Source organism: Garra rufa, chromosome 11, assembly GCF_049309525.1.
Source record: "Garra rufa chromosome 11, GarRuf1.0, whole genome shotgun sequence".
NCBI lineage: Eukaryota > Metazoa > Chordata > Actinopteri > Cypriniformes > Cyprinidae > Garra > Garra rufa.
In genome coordinates this window covers 48772501-48795171 of record NC_133371.1, presented here as the reverse complement: position 1 = coordinate 48795171, position 22671 = coordinate 48772501, and the positions used below count along the sequence as shown (strand labels likewise).

Here is a 22671-nt window from a genome sequence, read left to right as displayed (position 1 = left end):
CAAATATTGTCCTAACAATCCTAACTAACCATAAATCAAATCTCAGTTTTAAAAAGTTGACCCTTACGGCTGGTTTTGTGGTTCAGGGCCACATTTATACATCATTCCTGGAAAGTTTTTACGAAATAGTTGGAGTTTAGTCTAATTTGATTTTTTTGCACCCTCACATTCTAGATTTTCAAATAGTTGTATCTCGGCCAAATGTTGTCCTAACTAACCATAAATCAAATCTCAGTTTAAAAAAGTTGACCCTTACGGCTGGTTTTGTGGTTCAGGGTCATCATTCCTGGAACGTTTTTATGAAGAGTTTAGTCTAACAAAAAAACAAAAAAATTTTTTAACATTCAGAGAACATTCAAAAGTAACATTCTCAGAATCTGTGCCACATGATAAAATAGAATTAAACATTTTTAAATGTATAAAACCTAGACATTTTGGATTTTGGACATTTTGATAACTCACTGGGAATGTTAGTAAACATATTTTTGTTAGTTCTCAATATGAAACATTGAAACAAACAAATGCATCATTTCTCATCAGATGAAAACTAGTGATTCATTTGGGTCTGTTTTTATCTCTCATGAGATCTTTTTGGAGAAACATCTGAGATGTGTGTATTTTTGTCGTCTCAGACTCTCTTCCGCGGCTGTGAGTGTGTTTGTGGTTAAATCTGGTTCAGTTCAGCTCCTCATTTAGACGTCTCCTGTAGTTTGCGTTGTGTAGTAGATCTTTGATTGTCTCATATAAACTCCATCTACAGCATCATCTAATCAAACGCCATTTGATTCCACAGTTCGGTGCCGATTCCGCTCTCTCCGCTTATTTTCATGATTTCATTCTGATGTAGTGAATGTAAATGGGATGATGATGATGATCATAGAAGACGTTGTGCGTCTGACATCGCTTAGACAGCGCCATTAGCACAAGTTTGTTTAGACAGCGAGTCTGAATCTTCTGTCATTAGGCTCAGAGACGATGCTTTTAGACATGTTTACAGGACAGATGCAGAGACGGAGAAAGTCTGGCCGCTTCGCTGTGTTTACAGCAGGACACAAGGGTTTTATTTTTACTCCTGTTCAATCAAACGGCTCATTGCTGAACTGGAGTGAGACTCTTTAAAGCACAGCCGAGAGTGTGTGTGTGTGTGTGTGTGTGTGTGTGTGTGTGTGTGTGTATATGTGTGTGAGAGAGATCCATACCCGCCCCGCACCCAGAAATAACGGCCCAGAGCTCTGGAAAGCACCCGGGCGAGAGCCAAACTCAAACTGCTGTCCATTATTAGTAAAGCTGTATTTCACTGCGGAGATGCTGCGGTCAGTCGTCTGACAGTACATCTGACACTCATATTGCTCAATAATTCACATCACACAGCAAAACCCCTTCAAACGAAGCGTCCCGCAGCTGCAGACTTGTGTAGATGATGGCCCGTTGCTCTCTTTAGTACTTTGAGTGCCAGAATCTGAGTCTCGAGTTGAAAATTTGACTGTGTTGAAACTGTTTCACTTTAACAAAATTTTTAATTGTGTTCACCCTCATATTAAAGATTTGTAGAAATGTGTCATTCCATCATTTCCTCAAGAATGGATCCTCTGGAGTGAATGGGTGCCGTCAGAATGAGAGTCCAAACAGCTAAACAATAATCCACAAAAACACTCCAGCCCATCGGTTAACATCTTGAGAAGACAAAAGGTGAAATAAATTCATCATTAAGATGTTTTTAACTAAAATACGAGTCTATAATCCATAATAACGCTTCCTCCAGTGAGAAAGTGGTCTGGTCTGAATCGGGAGAGAAATCTGCACAGATCAAGTACCGTTTACAAAACAGTCCAAAACAGCTCTAAACAAATATGTGGCTGGATTTTGATGTGTAAGACAACAGAAGATGGACTTTTTACTGGAGGAAGCGTTATTATGGATTGTAGACTTGTATTTTAGTTAAAAACATCTTGATGGATTTGTTTGAGCTTTTGTCTTCTCAAGATGTTAACTGATGGACTGGAGTGGTGTGGATTATTGTGATGTTTTTATCAGCTGTTTGGACTCTCATTCTGACGGCACCCATTCACTCCAGAGGATCCATTGTTGAGCAAAATGGAAACTGGAGAGTTGTGTATTATTTCTGGATTACACTGCAAAAAACAGGTTTATCTTAGTATTTTTGTCTTGTTTCTAGTCGAAATATTAAAAAATTCTTCAATTACAATACATTTACTAAATAAGCAAAATGACATTAGATATTTAGTCTTGTTTCCAGGGGAAAAATTAAATGCAGTTTGCTTAAAATAAGTAAAATGATCTGTCAGTGGGGTATGTAAAATACACACTGGCAGGTAATTTTACTTGTTTCCAAGGGGAAAAAACTAAATTAAGTGCATTTTGCTTAAAACAAGACTAAATATCTTGTCATTTTACTTATCTAGTAAATTTATCTGATTTTGACAATTTTTTATTAGAAAATTTGACTAGAAACAAGACAAAAATGCTAAATAAGATAAGCCTTATTTTGCAGTGGATTATGATGTTTTCATCAGCAGTTTGGACTCTCTTTCTGATGGCACCCATTCACGTCCAACTACCCTAAAAAATCTTGTTTTGTTTTCAGAAAAAACTACTCAAAATTAAGTGAGTTTTTGCTCAACAAGCAATATAATCTGCAAATGGGGTAAGCAAAAAAATCTGATTTCAAACAGAAAACAAGATTATTTTTCTTACCCCATTGGCAGATTATTTTGCTTGTTTCAAGCAAAAACACACTTAATTTTGACTTTAAAAAAAAAAAAAAATTTTTTTACTTGTCTAGAAAATCCTTCTTGATTTAAGGATTTTTAGATATTTTGGCTGGAAACAAGACAAAAATCTAAGTAAGAAAAGCATTTTTTGCAGTGCATAAGATCATCACATGGGTTTCAGAAGACATGCAGGCAAGTAGTTGAGCTATAACTTTATCTAGTATGATTTTCTTGGACAGCCAGCATCATGAGTGTGGTTCTGATGGTGTAGATGTTTGTGTGAGAGCGGCTGGTTTATGTGATGATGATTTGATGTGGTTTGTGTCTCTCAGACATTGACGAGTGCTCTCAGATCCCAGGCCTGTGCAGCGGAGGTCAGTGCTCCAACACCATCGGCAGCTACTTCTGCAGGTGTCCGGTGGGCTTCGACACGGCGCTGGACGGATCGCGCTGCATTGGTGAGTCAGACTGATTATTTTAAGGAGAGACACTGCAGGCAAAAAGCACCTGTCAAGTTGGAGATTTGCGGCTTTTTTTTTTACTAGTGGAAAGAAAACATCCAAAAGACACTGTTAAGTGTCAATTTCAATTACAATACAAACTTTTAAAGGCTGTTTTCTCAAAATGAGTTTTTTCTCCTACACTGAGCCATAAATCTCCACTTCAGTAGCACTTACACACACTTTACATTTTTATTCCTGTCTATATCCTGAAGGTTTTTCTTGAGGGATTTGTTCATATATCATTTGCTTGATTTTAAACAACATTGTATTCCCCCCATTTTTTTTTTTATATTTAGTTTTCTGCCTGTGTTTTCTGAATTATCGCGTGACGAAATGAGATACCCAAAATTCCTTCTGCAAAAACGTTTGACTCTAATATGTCAAAAAAAATTAAACAAGAATTTTGAAACAGACTTCATCCAGTGTTTAAATTTTTGTACTAGAAATGTATGTGAATTAGTGCATATTTCATTAAATAATGGATCTTTTGCATTTTAAAACCTTACATTTTAGAAAACTTGTAATACAATTTTTTTTTTGCTATTATCAATGTAATCAATCAATGGAGTAAGTAAGGTGATAACTATTAGTTTTCTTTACGCTATTCACCTGCAGTGTCTTGCCTCAAAGGCATAGTTCACCCAAAAATGAAAGTGTGATGTTTATCTGCTTACCCTCAGGGCATTCAAGATGTAGGTGACTTTGTTTCTTCAGTCGAACACAAACCAAGATTTTAAACTCAAACTGTTACAGTCTGTCAGTCATATAACGGCAGTCAATGGGCACCAAATCTTTAAGAGTAAGAAAGAAAGATTTGGTAACCATTGACTGCCGTTATATGACTGACAGACTGCACCGGTTTGAGTTAAAAATCTTGGTTTGTGTTCGACTGGAGAAACAAAGTCACCTACATCTTGAATGCCCTGAGGGTAAACAGATAAACATCACATTTTCATTTTTAGGTGAACTATCCCTTTAAATCCCTGCAATGAGCTCCTGATGTCTTCAGAAACTCTCCTCCAAAGTCCATTGCAAACTCACATTCACATCTAAAATGAAACACCCATTTCACACCTTTTCATCAGTTCACCATGAGAAAACCACATCCCGGGTGTTTTTCTCATGGAAAACGTTTGAGGGTTTCCAGTTTTTTTTTTTTTTATCAGGCGAACGTCTTTATAATTGAATGATCCTAGGTACAGTTCACCGGGTTTGAATGTTATTTGACGTGAGCTGACTGTGGCAGGACATGTACAGTTATTCATAACCCCAGTGCTGAACATTCATCTGAAGCTGATGAATTACATGAAACTGTAAAAATAAGCATTTGTGTGTGAGGCCTTCAGAGGTGTGTGTGTAAGTGGGTCAGTGGTCTTCAGCTGATGTGTGTTGGCTGCGTTTGTGTGGAAGGAATGTGCGCTATGACTCGATCCACTCCAAACGTCTCCTGAGCCAAACATCCCTCTTTTCTCCATCATCGCGCTCTGCTCCGCTCTCTCTCTCTCTCTCTCTCTCACGTTACTCCTGCAGCTGGAGATGCTCTGTCATTACACCGACTGCGCCGTCACACTGCATGTGTGTGGCTGTGTACCCAATGCGAGGTGACATATGCGTGTACCCAGCTAACAAAAATATGTTTGAAGAACATTTTGCTAATGTTCCTGTTAAGTTATGAAAACATTATTTCTGAAAGTTCTTTGAACATTCAAAACAATGATACATTCCATTGTATCATTTTATCATTTTGCAGACTTACATTTTACTTGAGAGAGTTTCACTTAAACGAAAATGAAAATGTGAAACCCTCAGATCATCCAAGATTAGGATGAGTTTTTTTTAATCAGATTTAGAGAAGCGTGTCAATCCATCATTGTCTCACTCCTCTGCAATGAATGGGTGCCGTCAGAATGAGAGTCCAAACAGCTGATAAAAACATCACAATAATCCACACCACTCCAGTCCATCAGTTAACATCTTGAGAAGACCAAGGCTGAAACAAATCCATTATTAAGACGTTTTTAACTAAAATACGAGCTTATAATTCATAATAACACTTCCGCCAGTGAAAAGTGGTCAGGTCTGAATCAGAAGAGAAATCTGCACAGATCAAGCACCGTTTATAAAACTGTCCAAAACAGCTTTAAACAAATATGTGGCTGGATTTTGATGTGAAAGACAACAGGAGATGGACTTTTTCACTGGATTATGGACTCAAATTTTAGTTAAAAATGTTTTAATGATAGATTTGTTTCAGCTTTTGTCTTGTCAAGATGTTAACTGATGGACAGGAGTGGTGTGGATTACTTGTGGATTATTGTGATGTTTTTATCAGCTGTTTGGACTCTCATTCTGACGGCACCCATTCACTCCAGAGGATCCGTTGGTGAGCGTAAGAGACTAGTTTCAAAAATATGAAAAAATCCAAAAGAACATCACATGGGTTTGCGACGACATACATGTGAGTAAATGTTGAGAGAATTCTTATGATCATCTGAACTATATCTTTAACTAGTATTTTCTTGGGCAGCAAACATCCAGTTTTAGAAATATCTTAAAAACTACAGATAAAACATTCCATTGTATTTTTTGACAAGAATTACGTGAATGTTACTTTTGAATGTTCTTCGAACGTTCTGAAACAAGTAGTAACATTTAAAAATTGTTAGACGAAAGTTCAGGAAGAAACGTTTCATGAACGTTGTTTTGAGAACACTATTAAAAGCCAAATAAACCTAAACGAACGTTCTGTTAATGTTACTGGAAGTATGTTTGTTCAGAACTTTGACAGAACCTTTCCGGAACATAAGAACGTTCTCTGTTAGCTGGGTGGAAGTGTGTTTGTTTAGCAACAAAGGATGTTGAGCACAAGAACCAATTCAGAAATGAGTGTTTTTACACAGATGTTCTCTTTAGCCAATCAGATGATTTTTTTTTTTAACCCAGCCAATCATAATACGCACACATGACCATTTGCAAATGCAGATTTAACAGTTTATGAATGTAAAAGCATTCTAAAATATGCAAACACACCTTGTATTTGTGTATTTGAATTGTGTTGCATTTGCAAATCGTGTTTTGTGATTATAAACAAGGTTGAGTTTGTAAAATGCTGTTTGCAAATCTATAAACTTGCTGCATTTGTGAATGCACTATGTAAAAAAAAGACTTATCGTAGTATTTTGTCTTGTTTCTTGTCAAAATATCAATTACAAATGATATTTAATCTTGTTTAAGCAAAATCCCCCTGGAAACAAGTAAATTGTAAATGCATCTTAATTTAAGAATTGTTGGTATTTTCGTCTGGTTTCTAGTCAAAATATCTATGTAAGCCTTTTTTTGCAGTGCATTAGATTGTGTTAGCTCATGCAGAATGCGGTGACGCTGTGTTTGTTGCTCTGCTCCAGACGCCCGGACGGGGTTCTGCTACGCTAACATCGTGAACGGACGCTGTGCTAACCTGCTGCCGCAGCGCGTGTCCAAGAGTCAGTGCTGCTGCGAGAACAGAGGATGCTGGTCTGGATCCACCGTCCCGGAGATGTGTCCCATCCGTGGAACAGGTGATCTGTCAATCAAACTGCTTAACTGGCAGCTTTATTAAAGGATTACTCCACTTCCAAAATAAAAATTTCCTGAAAATTTTCTCACCCCATGTCATGCAAGATGTTCATGTCTTTGTTTCTTTAGTTGCAAAGAGATTTGAGGAAAACATTCCAGGATTTTTCTCCATATAGTGGATTCCAATGGTGCTCAACTGTTAAAAATTTCAGTGCAGCTTCAAAGGACTCTAAACGACCCCAGCTGAGAAATAAGGGTCTTATCTTGCCAAACAATGTTATTTTCTAAAAAAAAAAATGTACAATTTGTATACTTTTTAACCTTAAATGCTGTTCTTGTCTAGTTTTTAGACATTCCCTAACTGTCTTGAACCAGAGTGCACAGAGTACGCACGCGCATCGCAGAGCTAGACAAGACCAAAAAGTGGTTAAAAAGTGTATAAATATATATTTTTTAAGAAAATTATTGATCGTTTTGCTAGATAAGACCCTTATTCCTCAGCTGGGATCGTTTAGAGTCCTTTAAAGGTGCATTTAAACTGCATTTTTACCTTCAATCTGTTGAGCACCATTGAAGTCCACTATATGGAGAAAAATCTTGGAATGTTTTCCTCGAAAAACTTAATTTCTTTGCGACTGAAGAGAGAAAGACATGAACATCTTGGATGACACGGGAGTGAGTAAATTATCAGGAATTTTTTATTCTGGAAGTGGAGTAATTCCCTTCCAAAAGGGAAAGTGTTCCAAAAAAAAGTTACACATAGGTGCAAAATGGACAAAAATATCTATGTTCCAAAACTGTCATAAAAATATGGTTAATTAATATTTTTTCCACTTTCACTGATGTCGATTTTTTTAATCAGCATCTGTTCTATCCATAGATACCAAACATTCTTTATTTTTCAGAATTGTAACCCTTTAAATGCTGGTTTGTTTACACAATGCCACAGGTGTTTTTTTTATGAAAAAATAAAAAATAGTTAATTTCCATATACTAAATGCTAAGGAGAATTTTTTCCTTTGCTTATTAGATTCTTGGGTGTGTCAGTGAAGAACAACAACATTAATTTTGAGGCATTTCTATTTGTTATTTAGTGTTAGATTAAAAAAAATGTATATGCCAAATTTGAAAAAATGGCACAATCTAGTAAAAAATGGTAAAAATTTTAAATTTGAAGCCTTGCCGATAGAATGAATGCCTATTAGCAAATATTGCATCGTTTTATAGTCAAATAGCCTTGGGTTAAAAAATTGCAGTTTTAATTGGTTTCAATGTGGACATTTTTGTCCTGAGTGTGAGTATTTTTTGTACAGAGGGTAAAGTTGATTTTTTGAAGGAAATGAGGGTGAAATATTAAAATTTCAATAAAAATAAACACCTGAGCCAAAATGTATGCAGTTGGCATTAACACAGGCACACTTATAGCAAAAAACTAAACTGAAATGGACAAAAATGTCCATTAGGTGGCATAAGGGTTAATAACCTCATTTTTGTTTTTATTTAAAGAACATAAAAAATAGTTTAGAACAGATGCAATATTGTAACAATTTTCGGTTAATGAACGGAATAATATGAATTGAATATGAATATGAAAAATGAATAATTCTCTCTCTCTCTCTACTCAGAGGAATATCAGAGACTCTGTCTGTATGGTCACACGATTCCTGATCCGGGTCTAGGTCCGATTCCAATTCCTGATATCATTCCTCGTCCTGGTCCTGGTCCAGGTCCAGGTCCAGGTCCAGGTTTTCCCGATGACCCACGCGATCCTTACCCACGTGATCCTATACCTGTGCCGCCCACATCCCTTGACCTGCCTTCATTCACCATCAGACCAGGTAATACACACAAAGACACGCCTCACTTCCTGTTGCCTTCCTTGCTGTCAGTGTGTAAATGTGTTCCAAATGAATTGGTCATATCAAGAGCACATTAGTAACTTCTTACTGGCTTTGTGTCAGAATCATGTGTTCCAAATGTCAGGCAGATCTGATGAAAGAGCTTTGAACACACTCCAGTCGCTTCCTGTTTTGCAGGGTGAAACCCTGAGTTAAAATGCATTTGATCAGGGATTCTCCACGTCTTTGACTCCAGGACTCCTTATTGTCCATAAAATTCAAAGGCTAACATGTTTCCTCTAGTTCATCTGCTGTAATGACAATGTTTTTGTAGATTAAAATACATAACTAAAAAAACTATTGATTTTAGGGATAATTTGATTTTAGGATTCCACGAGTTTCCAGAAGCGAAATGTTTTCCAGGGTTTCGGCTCATTTTCACCAGTGAATTCATGACTTTATTTAATTCACACAGAAAAATAAGGTGTCAAAATTGTACCTTTTGGGGTACAACAACATGTCACTAGAGCAGTTCCCTTAAAAGGACATCTTTGTACTTTTTGTTAGTACCTTAGAGTAGTAAAATCTACCCTTAAAAGTACTAATATGTACCTTTTAGGGGTAAAAAAGGTAGCAAGCTGTTACAAAGGTAACAAGCTGTTGTACCCCAAAAGGTACAAATTTGGCCTTTTTTTCTGTGTAATGATTCACTGGATAAATATCAAGGATAAGGTTTCAAAAAATATGTTTTATACTCTCTAAAAATGCATTAATCCCTCACAACTTCATCCAGTGCATGTATGTGAAATATTTAGATGATATTTCAATTTACTCACAATTTCTCTCTGATAAGATATTTTATTTTTAAAATTTTAAATGAATAATAAAATTATCATGACTTTTTAAGATTGTAATAATTTTCTTTTAAAATGAGGCTTTCTCATATTAGTATTATTTCAGTAACATTGATATACTATTGTAGTTTCATTATTATTTAAACCTTTTTTTTAACATAATAGTAATTTTCTGTCAGGCAATGCAATTAATTGCATCCAAAATAAAGGTTTTTGTTTTTATATATATATATATATATATATATATATATATATATAAAATGTGTGTACTGTGTATATTTATTATGTAAATAAATATTTATTTATTATGTATATAAATATTATATAAATATTTCGAAAATATTTATTTAATGTATTTAATATATAAAACATATTTTTCTTAAATATATCCATGCATGTGTTTGTATTTATTTATACATAATAAATGTACACAGTACACACACATATATTATGTACACAAAAGCTTTTATTTTGGATGCAATAATAGTTTTTTTAATTTTTTAATTTTAGTAAATCAAATTAAATAAAAAAAAAATGCTTTGGTAACTAGCTGAAAAAAGAAGTATTTAATTTAAAGTTTATTTTATTTAAAATAACTAAAATGTTTTTTTTATGGTTCTAATTTTGTTTTAGTTAATAACCTTAATTATAATAACGATAATTAGGGATGCACCGAAATGAAAAATTCTGGCTGAAGCCGAACAAAATTAAACACTGGACTTTTTTGTGTTTTTCCCCCATGTATTTTGCCAATTTTGTTTCACCATAGCATAAATTAAATAGCCAATATTAGGGATGTCCTGATCCGATCACGTGGTTTCAGACTCGATCAGAATCGGACGTTACCTCCCGATCAGGACTCGGATATATATATATGTATATATCATAGGTCTCGTTAACCGAAAATTGTCCGTCATTGACGCAATTTTTGTTGCAATGACGAAAAATCTGAAGGCCGTCCGTCACTTTGACAGATTCCACAGAGGGTGATCTAGTGTAATTATTAGCTGTAATTCCCAGCCCTGTCCAGTTGGTGGCGAGTGCGCTCCAGTGTGGCAACAGAGCACTAAAACGAAGCTGTTACTAATCTTTTGCTGTTTTGCTATGCGTTTCATTAAGCACAGGCGCAGTAGTACTAAGAAGCTACAACGATCTATCATGCCTCATTAAACAGCACCAAAACGGTATTTATTGCTTGAATTTCCTAATGAAATTGAATTTGAAATTTGAGACTTTGTTTCATTGCGATTTATTGGATGGGAGGCGCACTATGTACTTGTTAGTCATCGACTGAAAACAGCATAGACCAAAAGATGGACTGGGATTTACTGATCAGTATTGCTCATTAAAATGAGAATATATTAAAATCGATGTCACTGCGGGGTGTGGTGTTGAACATGAAAAGTTAAGCAGTCTCATCTGTTCTCTTCAACATGTTAAAAATTAAAACGTGAACAAAAATAAATGCAATTAAATGTGTTGTAATTAAAATATGAAAATTAAAATGACGGGTAATAATGAATTATGACGGAATTTTTACGACTCGATATCCGCAAATACTCAAAATCAAATGACCCGGACTTGGACTCGAGGGCAAAAAAACCTGATCGGGACATCCCTAGCCGATATATGTAGTTTTTTTTTTTTTTTTTACAGTTTTGTCTTGCTTTTCAAAGAAAAAAATCAATTACAAAACAACAATTTAAAAATATTTATTTAACACTGAACATTTGTAACATTCTAGTAGACATTGTAGCCTACCAACGAAGCACAATTGAATTTAAAAAGAGCTTTTTTTTGCTCTAATAATTTTGGTTGCCGAATCCCTAATGTGACCCTGGAGCACAAAACCAGTCTTAAGTCGCTGGGGTATATTTGTAGCAATAGCCAAAAATACATTGCATGGCTCAAAATTTTAGATTTTTCTTTTATGCCAAAAATCATTAAGAAATTAAGTAAAGTTCATGTTCCATGAAGATTTTTTGTAAAATTCCTACTGTAAACATATCAAAATGTAATTTTTGATTTGTAATATGCATTAAGAACCTAATTTGGACAACTTTAAAGGTGATTTTCTCAGTATTTAGAATTTTTTGCACCCTCAGATTCCATATTTTCAAATAGATGTATCTCGGCCAAATATTGTCCTATCCTAACAAACCATACATCAGTAGAAAGCTTATTTATTTGTAGCTTTCATATGATGTATACATCTCAGTTTTGTCAAATTTAACCTTATGACTGGTTTTGTGGTCCAGGGTCACAATGATAATAGACTCTGAGCCTGATGTTGTCCCGTCTCTCTCTCAGTCATCCTGCCTCAGAACGTCAGCATCAGGAACATGTGCGAGGCGTTTCGTAACCTGTGCATCAACGGCCGCTGCGTGCCGACGCCGGGCAGCTACCGCTGCGAGTGCAACATGGGCTACAGACTGGACGGCCGCGGCGAATGCATCGGTCAGTGTGTCACCTGATATCAAACGTGTAGAAGGCGTCTGCGGCGAGCGTTCGATCACGTGTTGCGTTTGTGTTTAGATGCAAACGAGTGTGAGCGGAACCCCTGTGTGAACGGAGAGTGTGTGAACACGCCCGGATCCTATTACTGCCAGTGTCCCGCTGGATTCCAGAGCACCGCCACCAGAACCGAGTGTCGAGGTAACCCTACACAAACACACAAACACATGGCACTTGTACACGTGCGCACACATACACGCTCACACGCTCACGTCTGCCTGCTTTCTGTAGATCTGGATGAGTGTGTGGCCAACGGTCGCATCTGTAACAACGGCCGCTGCGTCAACACGGAGGGCAGCTTTCACTGCGTGTGCAACGCCGGATTCGAGATCTCGGTTGACGGAAGGAACTGCCAAGGTAAGCATCCGGCCGAGACCCACAGTGCATTGCAGTTTAGAGACCGACATGGGCTCAGGGCAGAAATGCATTCAAAGGTGACAGAAATTAGACTAGAAGTCGTAACTTCCGCACTGGTCCAGTGTCTGCTTTTAAAGGGCTAATCTTTACTGCAGAAATGCAAAAATACTGATTGTTTCCAAACAGGTTTCAGAAATACTACTATAGAGACAGAGTGACACACGTCATAATCTGAAAGCCACGCCCACCGGGGGGAAAACAATCCATCCCTCTCCATTGACTTTGTTTTGCGGGAAGCTGCCTCCTTGTCATTTTGACTTATAACAAAAATCATAACAATGTCTAAAAGCTGCTATGTGACAAGGTGTACAGTAAACAAGCTAAAAAACACATAACTACGTTTTTATAAGCTGTCGACCTAAAAAACGAGCGTTTAAGGACACAAACGTGTCACGTTACTCTGAGAACTACGCCCGCTGGAGTTTAACAGCAACCGTAAACATTCATTACTTTTAACTATGTCACCATTTCACCACCCTGAAAGGAGGAGATATATTAAGAAACTACATTTTATTGGTCTGTGTCAGTGCTCCTTTTCCTTACCTTCCTTTTGTTGGAGAACTGAATGGCCCAATGTGAAATACCCGGACATCTACAAATATTTGTGTCCTTAAACACTCGTTTTTTTGGGTCGGCAGCTTATAAAAACATAGTTCTGTGTTTTTTAGCTTGTTTACTGTACACCTTTTGACATTGTTCTGTTTTTTGTTGTAAGTCAGAAATGACAAGGAGGCAGTTTCCCGTGTGGGTGTGGCCTAAATGCTCTTTTCAGGATTCTTTGATGAAAACAAGTTAAAAAGAACAGCATTTATTCAAAATATAAATCTTTTCTAACAATGTAAATCTATGCTACCGCTTTTTATTAATTTAACACATCCTTGCTGAACAAAAGTTTGAATTTCTTTCAAAAAAAGGAAAGAATACAAATTTACTGATCACAAACTTTTGAACAGTAGTGTATATTGTTAGAAACCCTTTTATTTTAAATAAATGCTGTTCTTTTTAACCTTTTATTGATCAAAGAATTCTGAAAAAAAGTATCACAGGTTCAAAAAAAAATATTAAGCAACAACTGTTTCCAACACTGATAATAAATCAGCATATTAGAATGATTTCTGAAGGATCATGTGACACATGTGAGTAATGATGCTGAAAATTCAACTTTAATTATAGATATAAATTAAATTTGAATGTATATTAATATAGAAAAATATTGTTTTAAATAAAAAAAAACATTAAAAATCTTACCAATCCCAAACTTTTGAGCAGTATATTTATACACACATAGACAATGTTATAAATAAATGTCAATTATGAAAAACAGACATTATGTGTTAGTCCTTGAAAATATAGGTGCGAGAAAAAGTGCTGGATGTTCATGAAGTGATGCCTTTTTGAACCATATTGAAGTGTTTTGGTTGTTTGTGTGTGTGTGTGTGTGTGTGTGTGTGTGTGTGTTTTAGACACTGATGAGTGTTTGATAAGGAACATCTGTCTGAACGGCATGTGCATCAATGAGGACGGCAGCTTCAAGTGCATCTGCAAACCTGGATACTTGTTAGATGGTACTGGACGATTCTGTGTGGGTAAGTGAACACACACACACACACACACACACACACACACACACACACACACACACAGAGTTATTAACCAGCCCTAAATCATCACACTAAGATCAAAATCAGAACATTAGCAAGGACCTTTTCACATATTTGGGCCTCACAATCACAGACAAACCTCAAACACACACACATCTGAAATCATGCATATGATGTACTTGCTCATTAATGATTTGTATAGTCTCAAGAGGAACAAGTCTAGAACACAGGAAACCACACACACACTGTTGATCACACTGATTGCTCTCAGCTTCATTCTTAGAGAGAAAGCCTGAGCTCAGATGAGTTATGGGTATTACTGATCTCACATTAACAGTTCACACAAAAATGTAAGTTTTGACTTAATGAACAGATGTTTAGCAGCTCTTTCTTGTGTGATGAAAGCTGACAGATCCAGCTGATCCACAAATCAGACCGTCATCACACTGTTGAGTCATAATACTTTGTGTTTGAGATCTTTACTGTTCATGTTCATGCTGTAGTGAAGAGAACCTCTGATAACTAGGAGCGTTCTCAGAATGTTCTGGCAAGATTATGAACATATGTTTTTTCTAGTAGCGTTAATAGAATGTTTGAATGTTTGTTCAGAGCTACCTGGTCATTAATAATGTTTTCAAAACGTTAGCGCAAAAACATTATTTATAAAGGGTTCGTACAAAGCGCTTAAAGTGCTTGAAGTACTTGAATTTGACTTTTTGAAATTTAAGGCCCGGAAAACCCTTGAAAATAGCAACAACAAAATGTTTTTTGTATTTGTTTTTGTTAGCTGTATGATTAGGCTTGTATTAAGGGATTTGATCAGGTTTGAGGTGTTATGTTTGCAGATGTTTGTGTAGCGTGTCACATGTGTTTTGTATGTGTTTGTGTCAGATGTGGACGAGTGTGAGGTTCCCGGCATGTGTATGAATGGTCGCTGTGTCAACACTGAGGGATCGTTCCGTTGCGAGTGTATGCCGGGACTCGCCGTGGGGCTCGACGGACGCGTCTGCGTAGGTGAGTGCAGAGACACACACACACACACACACACACACACACACACACACACACACACACACACACACACACACACACACACACACACACACACACACACAATGTTGGGTTTACATGTTTTATGGGGACATTCCATAGGCGTAATGGTTTTTATACTGTACAAACCGTACTTTCTATCGCCCTAACCCTACCCTACACCTAAACCTAGCCCTCACAGGAGATTGTGCACACTTTTACTTCCTCAAAAAAACTCATTGTGCATGATTTATAAGCCTGTTTCCTCATGGGGACCTGAGAAATGTCCCCACAAGGTCAAAATCTACTGGTATTCCTATCCTTGTGGGGACATTTGGTCCCCACAACGTGATGAATACCAGGTACACACACACACACACACACACACACACAGACACACACACACACACACACACACAGACACACACACACACACACACACACACACACAGACACACACAGACACACACACACACACACACACACAGACACACACACACACACACACACACACACACACACACACACTCTCTTTCTTGTGCACACACAAATGCTCACTCACTCACGGACTCTCTCTCGCACACTCACACACGCACAAATGCACACACAGGGTTTGTTGTTCACTGTCTCATTAAGGGTTTTGTTTGTTGTTGTGAGTGTTGAAATGTTGTTCTGCAGTCGTTTAGTCGATGGCTGTTTATCACGGCATGTTGTTGTTTTCGGAATGCGACGCTGAGGACACTTTTGCTCTCCTGCAGACACACACATGCGCAGCACGTGTTACGGCGGTTATAAGCGTGGTCAGTGCGTGCGACCGTTCTTCGGCGCCGTCACCAAATCCGAGTGCTGCTGCGCCAGTGTGGAGTACGCCTATGGAGAACCGTGCCAGCCGTGCCCACCACTCAACTCAGGTACACACACACACACACACACACACACACACACACACACACACACACACACACACACACACACACACACACACACACACGGGTGTAGCGTGACTCTGCACTAGTGTGTCCCTCCAGCAGCAGCTCCCACACATCACTCCTCACCTCTCCTTGCCATGGAAACCATGACATCATGGATGACATCAGCGCCTTGAGAGGTTCAGCATGTCTCAGATTGAAGCCTCTCAGTGTGTGACTGGAACCTTTAACACACACACACACACACACACACACACACACACACACATACACTGCAGCCATGTTTAAAGTGCTCTGGCATCTGCGAACACATTGTTAAATTGTGTGTTTATATTCCAGCTGAGTTTTCGGCTCTCTGCAGTCACGGCCCAGGAACCACGACTGACGGCAGAGGTGCGGCCAAAAACACACTTACACACACTTATATGTATAGAAAAGAACTGTGTAGAAGCTCATATTTCAACCTCAAAAAAAAAAAAAAAAAAAAGAAGAAATTAATAAATAAATAATTTCTATAATTATTTAGAATTACTAAACAACTATATTTAATATAATAAATATAACAACAACAACAATAGTACCTAATTACATACTTTTATATTATAAAATGTATTTATAAACTGTATTGTTCTATTAAATAATATAATTATAGTAGGGCTGTCAAATGATTAATCGTGATTAATCACATCCAAAATAAAAGTTTGTTTTTACATAAAATATGTGTGAGTACTGAGTATATTAATAATGTATATATAAATACATACACGGACATGTATATATTATAATAATAGTTATCTATATATATTTATTCCATGGAATGTCTGGATTCTGGATTCTGATTGGCTGGCAGGTGTGCAGTAAAACCGTTTAATGCACAGGTAGTTCCAAGTCAGTTTAATCACCGTTCTATATTAATGCGCTGCTTTAATTGATGCACGCAAAAGCACAGAGAGAGAGAGAGAGAGGAGATCGCATTGTGCTGCGCACATACATAAACTTCTTGTCAGCGTTTGCCTGCGATACTTATTAAAATAGCCTAGATACTAGATCGCAACATTATATTCCTCAGCAACGGGGCGGTAAAACTGCTGTTTTTGAATGAATTGTTGTTTGTAGAGAGAGACGCACATCATTCAGGCAGGTAACGTTACGCACACACACAACTGTCATCTCTCTTGCCTTCACACTCTCTCTGGTCGATCGATAATCTACTGAAACAAATGCTATTTTTCATTCAAATAAATGTGATTTTACCGGACTATTTAATCTCTGTGTCTGATTTGAAGCGGGCAGAATGCTAGAGCTGCGTGTCATAACTGACGAAAATAACCGTCTTTTTTTATCCATTCAGTCAAATTTTGCGCTGCAAATATCAATCCTAGTTTTAATTTGTCTATAACCATGGAATAAGCGGGATAATCAACGGCTTGCCGTGCGTTAAAGGATTTAAAATGCACTTCGCGACGGGCGGTTATTAGCCTCCACGTCGTGCATTTAAAATCCTTTAACGCACGGCAAACCGTTGATTATCCCTTACTTATATTTAATTCTATATACATATAAACTCTTTTTAGTTACATATAACATTTTGCATCAAATATATATACATGCAAGTGTGTGTATTTTTATATACATTATTAATATACTCAGTACTCACACATATATTATGTAAAAACAAACTTTTATTTTGGATGTGATTAATCACGATTAATCATTTGACAGCCCTAAATTATAGTTAATAATTATTATAGTTATATAAACAAATAATATTATAAATTATAAAAAAATTAAATCATGAATACAAATATTTTAATAATTAAAAAAAACTCACTTTTTCTTATGAATTATGGGTGAAATATGAGTTGGTTATGTTCGTTGTGAGACTAATTCATGTATTTTATGTTTCTCTCTCAGATATAAACGAGTGTGCGCTGGATCCTGAAATCTGTCAGAACGGCGTGTGCGAAAACATGCTCCGAACATACAAGTGTAACTGCAATCTGGGCTTTGAGGTGGACATCAGCGGCAAGACCTGCGTCGGTCAGTATCTCTGCAGACATTAGCGTGTGAAGCGTTTAGACATCTATATCACGCGTGTGCGTCTGTGTTTCAGATGTGGACGAGTGCATGATGAACAGACACCTGTGTGAGAACGGCTTGTGCAGAAACACGCCTGGCAGCTTCACCTGCCACTGTCCAAAGGGCTTCACCTTCCAGCCCGAGACAGAGGTGTGTGAAGGTGGGTCACGTTACACACACACACACACACACACACACACACACACACACACACACACACACACACACACACACACACACACACACACACACACACACACACCATTTCAGCTGAAAACAGAGCAAGAGTTGATCAGTTTGATTCATTTCTGTGAACTTGATTCAGTTATTTGTTTGCACCCTAACTCATAAATGTTCTTAATGCATATTTCAAGTATAAAATGTTAAAGTTTTAAACGAGACGTTCATTTCCAGAACAAAAATTTACAGATGATTTACTCTTGTCATCCAAGATGGATAAGTCTTTCTTTCTTCAGTTGTAAAGATTTTTTTTTTTTGAGGAAAACATTTCAGGAATGTTCTCCATATAGTGGACTTCTATGCTGTGAGTATTCTGTGAGTTTGAACTTCCAAAATGCAGTTTAAACGCAGCTTTAAAGAGCTCTAAACTATCCCAGCCGAGGAAGAAGGGTCTTGTCTAGCGAAACAATAACTTACTTTCTAAGTAAATGTACAATTTATATACTTTTTAAACACAAATGCTCATCTTGTCTAGCTTTGCGATGTCGAAAAACTCCCATCTCATTTTCTCCTCCAACTTTAAAATCATAATGCATCTCTGCAGAAGTACCGACCCAGTGTTTACAAAGTGAACGTGCAAAGAAGATCAAACACCCTTTGTTAAAAATCCTTGGTAAAACAGTGATGTAGGATGGTTTTTGAAGTTGTTTGACATACCCTAACTGTCTTGAACCGGAGTACGCATGCGCATCGCAGAGCTAGACAAGATGAGCATTTGTGGTTAAAGAGTGTATAAATATTTTTTTTTTTTTTAAAGAAAATGACTGATCGTTTCATTAGATAAGACTCTTCTTCGGCTGGGGTCGTTTAGAATCCTTTGAAGCTGCATTTAAACTGCAGTTTGGAAGTTCAAACTCAGGGCACCATAGAAGTCCACTATATGGAGAACACTCCTGAATGTTTTCCTCAAAAAACATAATTTCTTTACAACTGAAGAAAAAAACGACAGAAGGTGAGTAAATTATCTGTACATTTTTGTTCTGGAAGTGAACTTCTCCTTTAAAATGGGATAGGAGTTTGCTTCATTTCAGTGAATCAGTTCAAACTGTCAATTTTGAGGTACTGACATAAAACTTTGATTCAGCGAATCTCCCTTTATCAAATCTTTTTGAGTGTTCAAAGAGTTGCCGTTTCACATTTTTGCTGTTTTATTTCGTATATGGATCATTTTGAGCGTTTACATGCTGTAATCATGTCTGATGATCCCTGTGTGTGTGTTCAGACGTCGATGAGTGTTTGAGTAACCCCTGTGTGAACGGCGAGTGTAAGAACAGCGCCGGGTCGTTTGCGTGTCTCTGCTCTGCGGGAAGCACACTGGACAGCTCAGGAGCTCTTTGTGTGGGTGAGTGCACTTCCTGTCCTCTCACACGTCGTCATATGTGACCCTAGACCACAAAACCAATCATAAGAGATTAATAAGCTAAAAATAAATACAAAAATAAGCTATCCATTGATGTATGGTTTGTTAGGATAGGACAATATTTGGCCGAGATACGACTATGTGAAAATCTGGAATCTGAGGGTGCAAAAAATTCAAAATATTGAGAAAATCACCTTTAAAGTGGTCCAAATGAACATCTGCGCAATGCACATTACTAATCAAAAATTAAGTTTTAGTATATTTACAGTAGAAAATTTACAAAATATCTCCATGGAACATGATCTTTACTTAATATCCTAATGATTTTTGGCATAAAATTGATCATTTTGACCCATACAATGTATTTTTGACTATTACTACAAATATACCTGTGCTACTTAAGACTGGTTTTGTGCTCCAGGGTCGAACCTCATACTGTTTGTGTGTTTCAGAGACCACTAAGGGCACATGTTGGCTGAAGGTGGTGAACGGACAGTGTGAGATTAACATTAATGGAGCGACGCTGAAATCTCACTGCTGCGCCACGCTGGGGGCGGCCTGGGGCTCACCGTGTGCCAAATGTGAACCAGGTGAGAAAACCAGAACGAGAAACCACTAACTAACCCATCCTACCATGTTCTGATAATAATTAGAAATGTTTGCTGAGCAGCGAATCAGCATATTAGAATGATTTCTGAAGGATCCTGTTCACTAAAGACTCAAGCTTTGATCACAGCAGTCAATTACATTTGAACAGATATTCACATAAAAATTGCTGTTTTAAATTCTAATAATATTTAACATTTTACTGTATTTTTGATCAAATAAATGCAGACCAGGTAACCATAACAGGCTCTTCCAGAAACAGTAAAGAATCTTTATCATTATTGCAAAGCTGGTTTTCTAATCTGAGTTGAGTGTTTGTTTGGTAAATGCGTGTGTTGTGTGTTTCAGATCCGTTCTGCTCTAAAGGTTACGCGCGAGTGAAGGGGACCGTCTGTGAGGGTGAGATCTCAGGCCACGAGTCCAGCACTTATTTTAGCCTTATATTCACCTGATTCATCTGTGTGTGTTTGTGCAGATGTGAACGAGTGTGAGGTGTTTCCCGGCGTCTGCATCAATGGAAAGTGTGTGAACACGGACGGCTCATTTACTTGCCAGTGTCCCACTGGGATGACGGTGGACTCCAGTGGAAGAACCTGCATTGGTACGTATGAAACACCAGTAGAATACTTTTATAATGAATACATTACCCATAAACCTATTCTGACTTCAATTTTCAGATTCATGTTTGTGTTTTTAAAATGTTGGCACAGAAAAATTGCATAAATGGTAAAACGGTAAACACTGTTTTGTTATAAATAAACATAGTTTAAATTAAATAATATAAAATATTATTATATAATATTTATATAATATAAAATAATACAAATAATTATAAAATAATACAAATAATAATTATAAATTATTATTTTATAATTATAAAATAATTATAAAATAATACAAATAATATAAAAGTTCTTTTAGTCTGCACTTTATTTGTTTAGTTAGTTAAAGGATTAGTTCAGCCGAAAATTAAAATTAGCCAATTATTTACTCACCCTCCATGTATCCGAGGTGTATATGACTTCCTTCCTTTCAGATAAATCCAATCAAGAGTTATATTAAAAATTATCCTGCCATTTCCGAGCTTTCATTTGGCAATTGGTGGTTGTTTGTTTTCATCTGTCCAAAACTAATCTGTCCAAAAGTCTAATAAAGTGCATCCATCCATAATGGCTCCGGGGGGTGAATAAAGACCTTCTGTAGCGAATCTGATGCATTTTTGTAACAAAAATATTTACATTTAAAACATAACAATCACTTTAATCTAGTTTGCGCAAACTGTCGTACACGAAAGTCGTTCCAGGCTGATGACGCATGCACCTGTGAGTCTCACACAAACCAACATTTGTTTACAGGAGCAAAGGAAGCAAAGTCTCCTCACTTTAGCAAATGAAAACCAGTCTCCTCTTGGCAAGTCCTTGTTTCGTACCTCTAATTGGTGACCGTTGTTTTGTTTTGATCTCCTAACCGCCGACGTCCTACATCATCCACCCACTGCTTCCGTGTACAACATTGAGCGCAAGCTAGATTAAAGTCATTATTTTTTTTAAACATGGATCTTTCTCACAAAAAATGCATCGATTCGCTACAGTAGGCCTTTATTCACCTCCCGGAGCCGTGTGAGACATTTTTTTTTATTATTATGGATGGATCTTCATTTGGAAATTCTAAATTCTAAAGCTTGGAAATGCCAGAACAATTTTTAATATAGCTCTGATTGAATTCGTCTGAAAGAAGGAAGTCATAAACACCTAGGATGACTGGAGGGTGAGTAAATAATGGGCTAATTTTCATTTTTGGGTGAACTGACCCTTTAAATGTGAAAATAAATTTCACTGCTAAAGAAAAGCAATTGAGAACAGCTGTGGATCTGTTTATTCTAAATTAAACTTTAATTGAATCATTTTTATTATGCATATGGACAGTTGGACTGTTCTGCGTTTATATTCCAATTCACATCCAGCGTGCACATGTCTTATTTACAGATGACAGGAATTAAATAACATACATGCAGGTGCAGTAATATCACGCAGCGCCTGAAGTTCAGTCACAATTTCAAAAAGCCGGTCACATTAGCAGTTACCCAGCTGGGAACTAATTTCATGTGCTGCGTGATATTACTCCGCTTGCTTCGTCCATATTACAGCAGCAAACTTCCTTGACTATTACGCCGGAATGGTAGTGTAGTTCCTAATCTTATCGGCCTAGAAAATCGCATCTTTACATTTTCCGCCGGTCTTAGTACACGATATAACTACAGAAGAGTCAAGTTTTAAATAGGACAAATATGGAAACTCGTTGGTCATTTTTGAACGTGATGCTATTGGTCTCATAGGATTCAATGATCTATGCTAAGCTATGCTAAAAGTGATATCGCCAGAACAGGAGAACGGCTGAATGGATTTCAAAACGGT

General features: G+C 37.0%; 1 protein-coding gene across 1 annotated transcript in view; it reads left to right on the top strand.

Annotated features, from left to right (window-relative positions):
• The window catches only part of LOC141345409 (fibrillin-1-like), an 89462-nt gene that overhangs the window by 13993 nt on the left and 52798 nt on the right, over positions 1-22671 (top strand). Inside the window, exons 6-21 of the mRNA XM_073850260.1 lie at positions 3065-3190; positions 6640-6792; positions 8416-8628; positions 11793-11939; positions 12018-12137; positions 12228-12353; positions 13877-13999; positions 14906-15028; positions 15802-15954; positions 16312-16365; positions 17887-18012; positions 18086-18211; positions 19514-19633; positions 20104-20241; positions 20606-20656; positions 20733-20858. Of these exons, the coding sequence (XP_073706361.1) occupies positions 3065-3190; positions 6640-6792; positions 8416-8628; positions 11793-11939; positions 12018-12137; positions 12228-12353; positions 13877-13999; positions 14906-15028; positions 15802-15954; positions 16312-16365; positions 17887-18012; positions 18086-18211; positions 19514-19633; positions 20104-20241; positions 20606-20656; positions 20733-20858 (2025 nt within the window). The remainder of the gene's footprint in view (positions 1-3064; positions 3191-6639; positions 6793-8415; positions 8629-11792; positions 11940-12017; positions 12138-12227; positions 12354-13876; positions 14000-14905; positions 15029-15801; positions 15955-16311; positions 16366-17886; positions 18013-18085; positions 18212-19513; positions 19634-20103; positions 20242-20605; positions 20657-20732; positions 20859-22671) is intronic.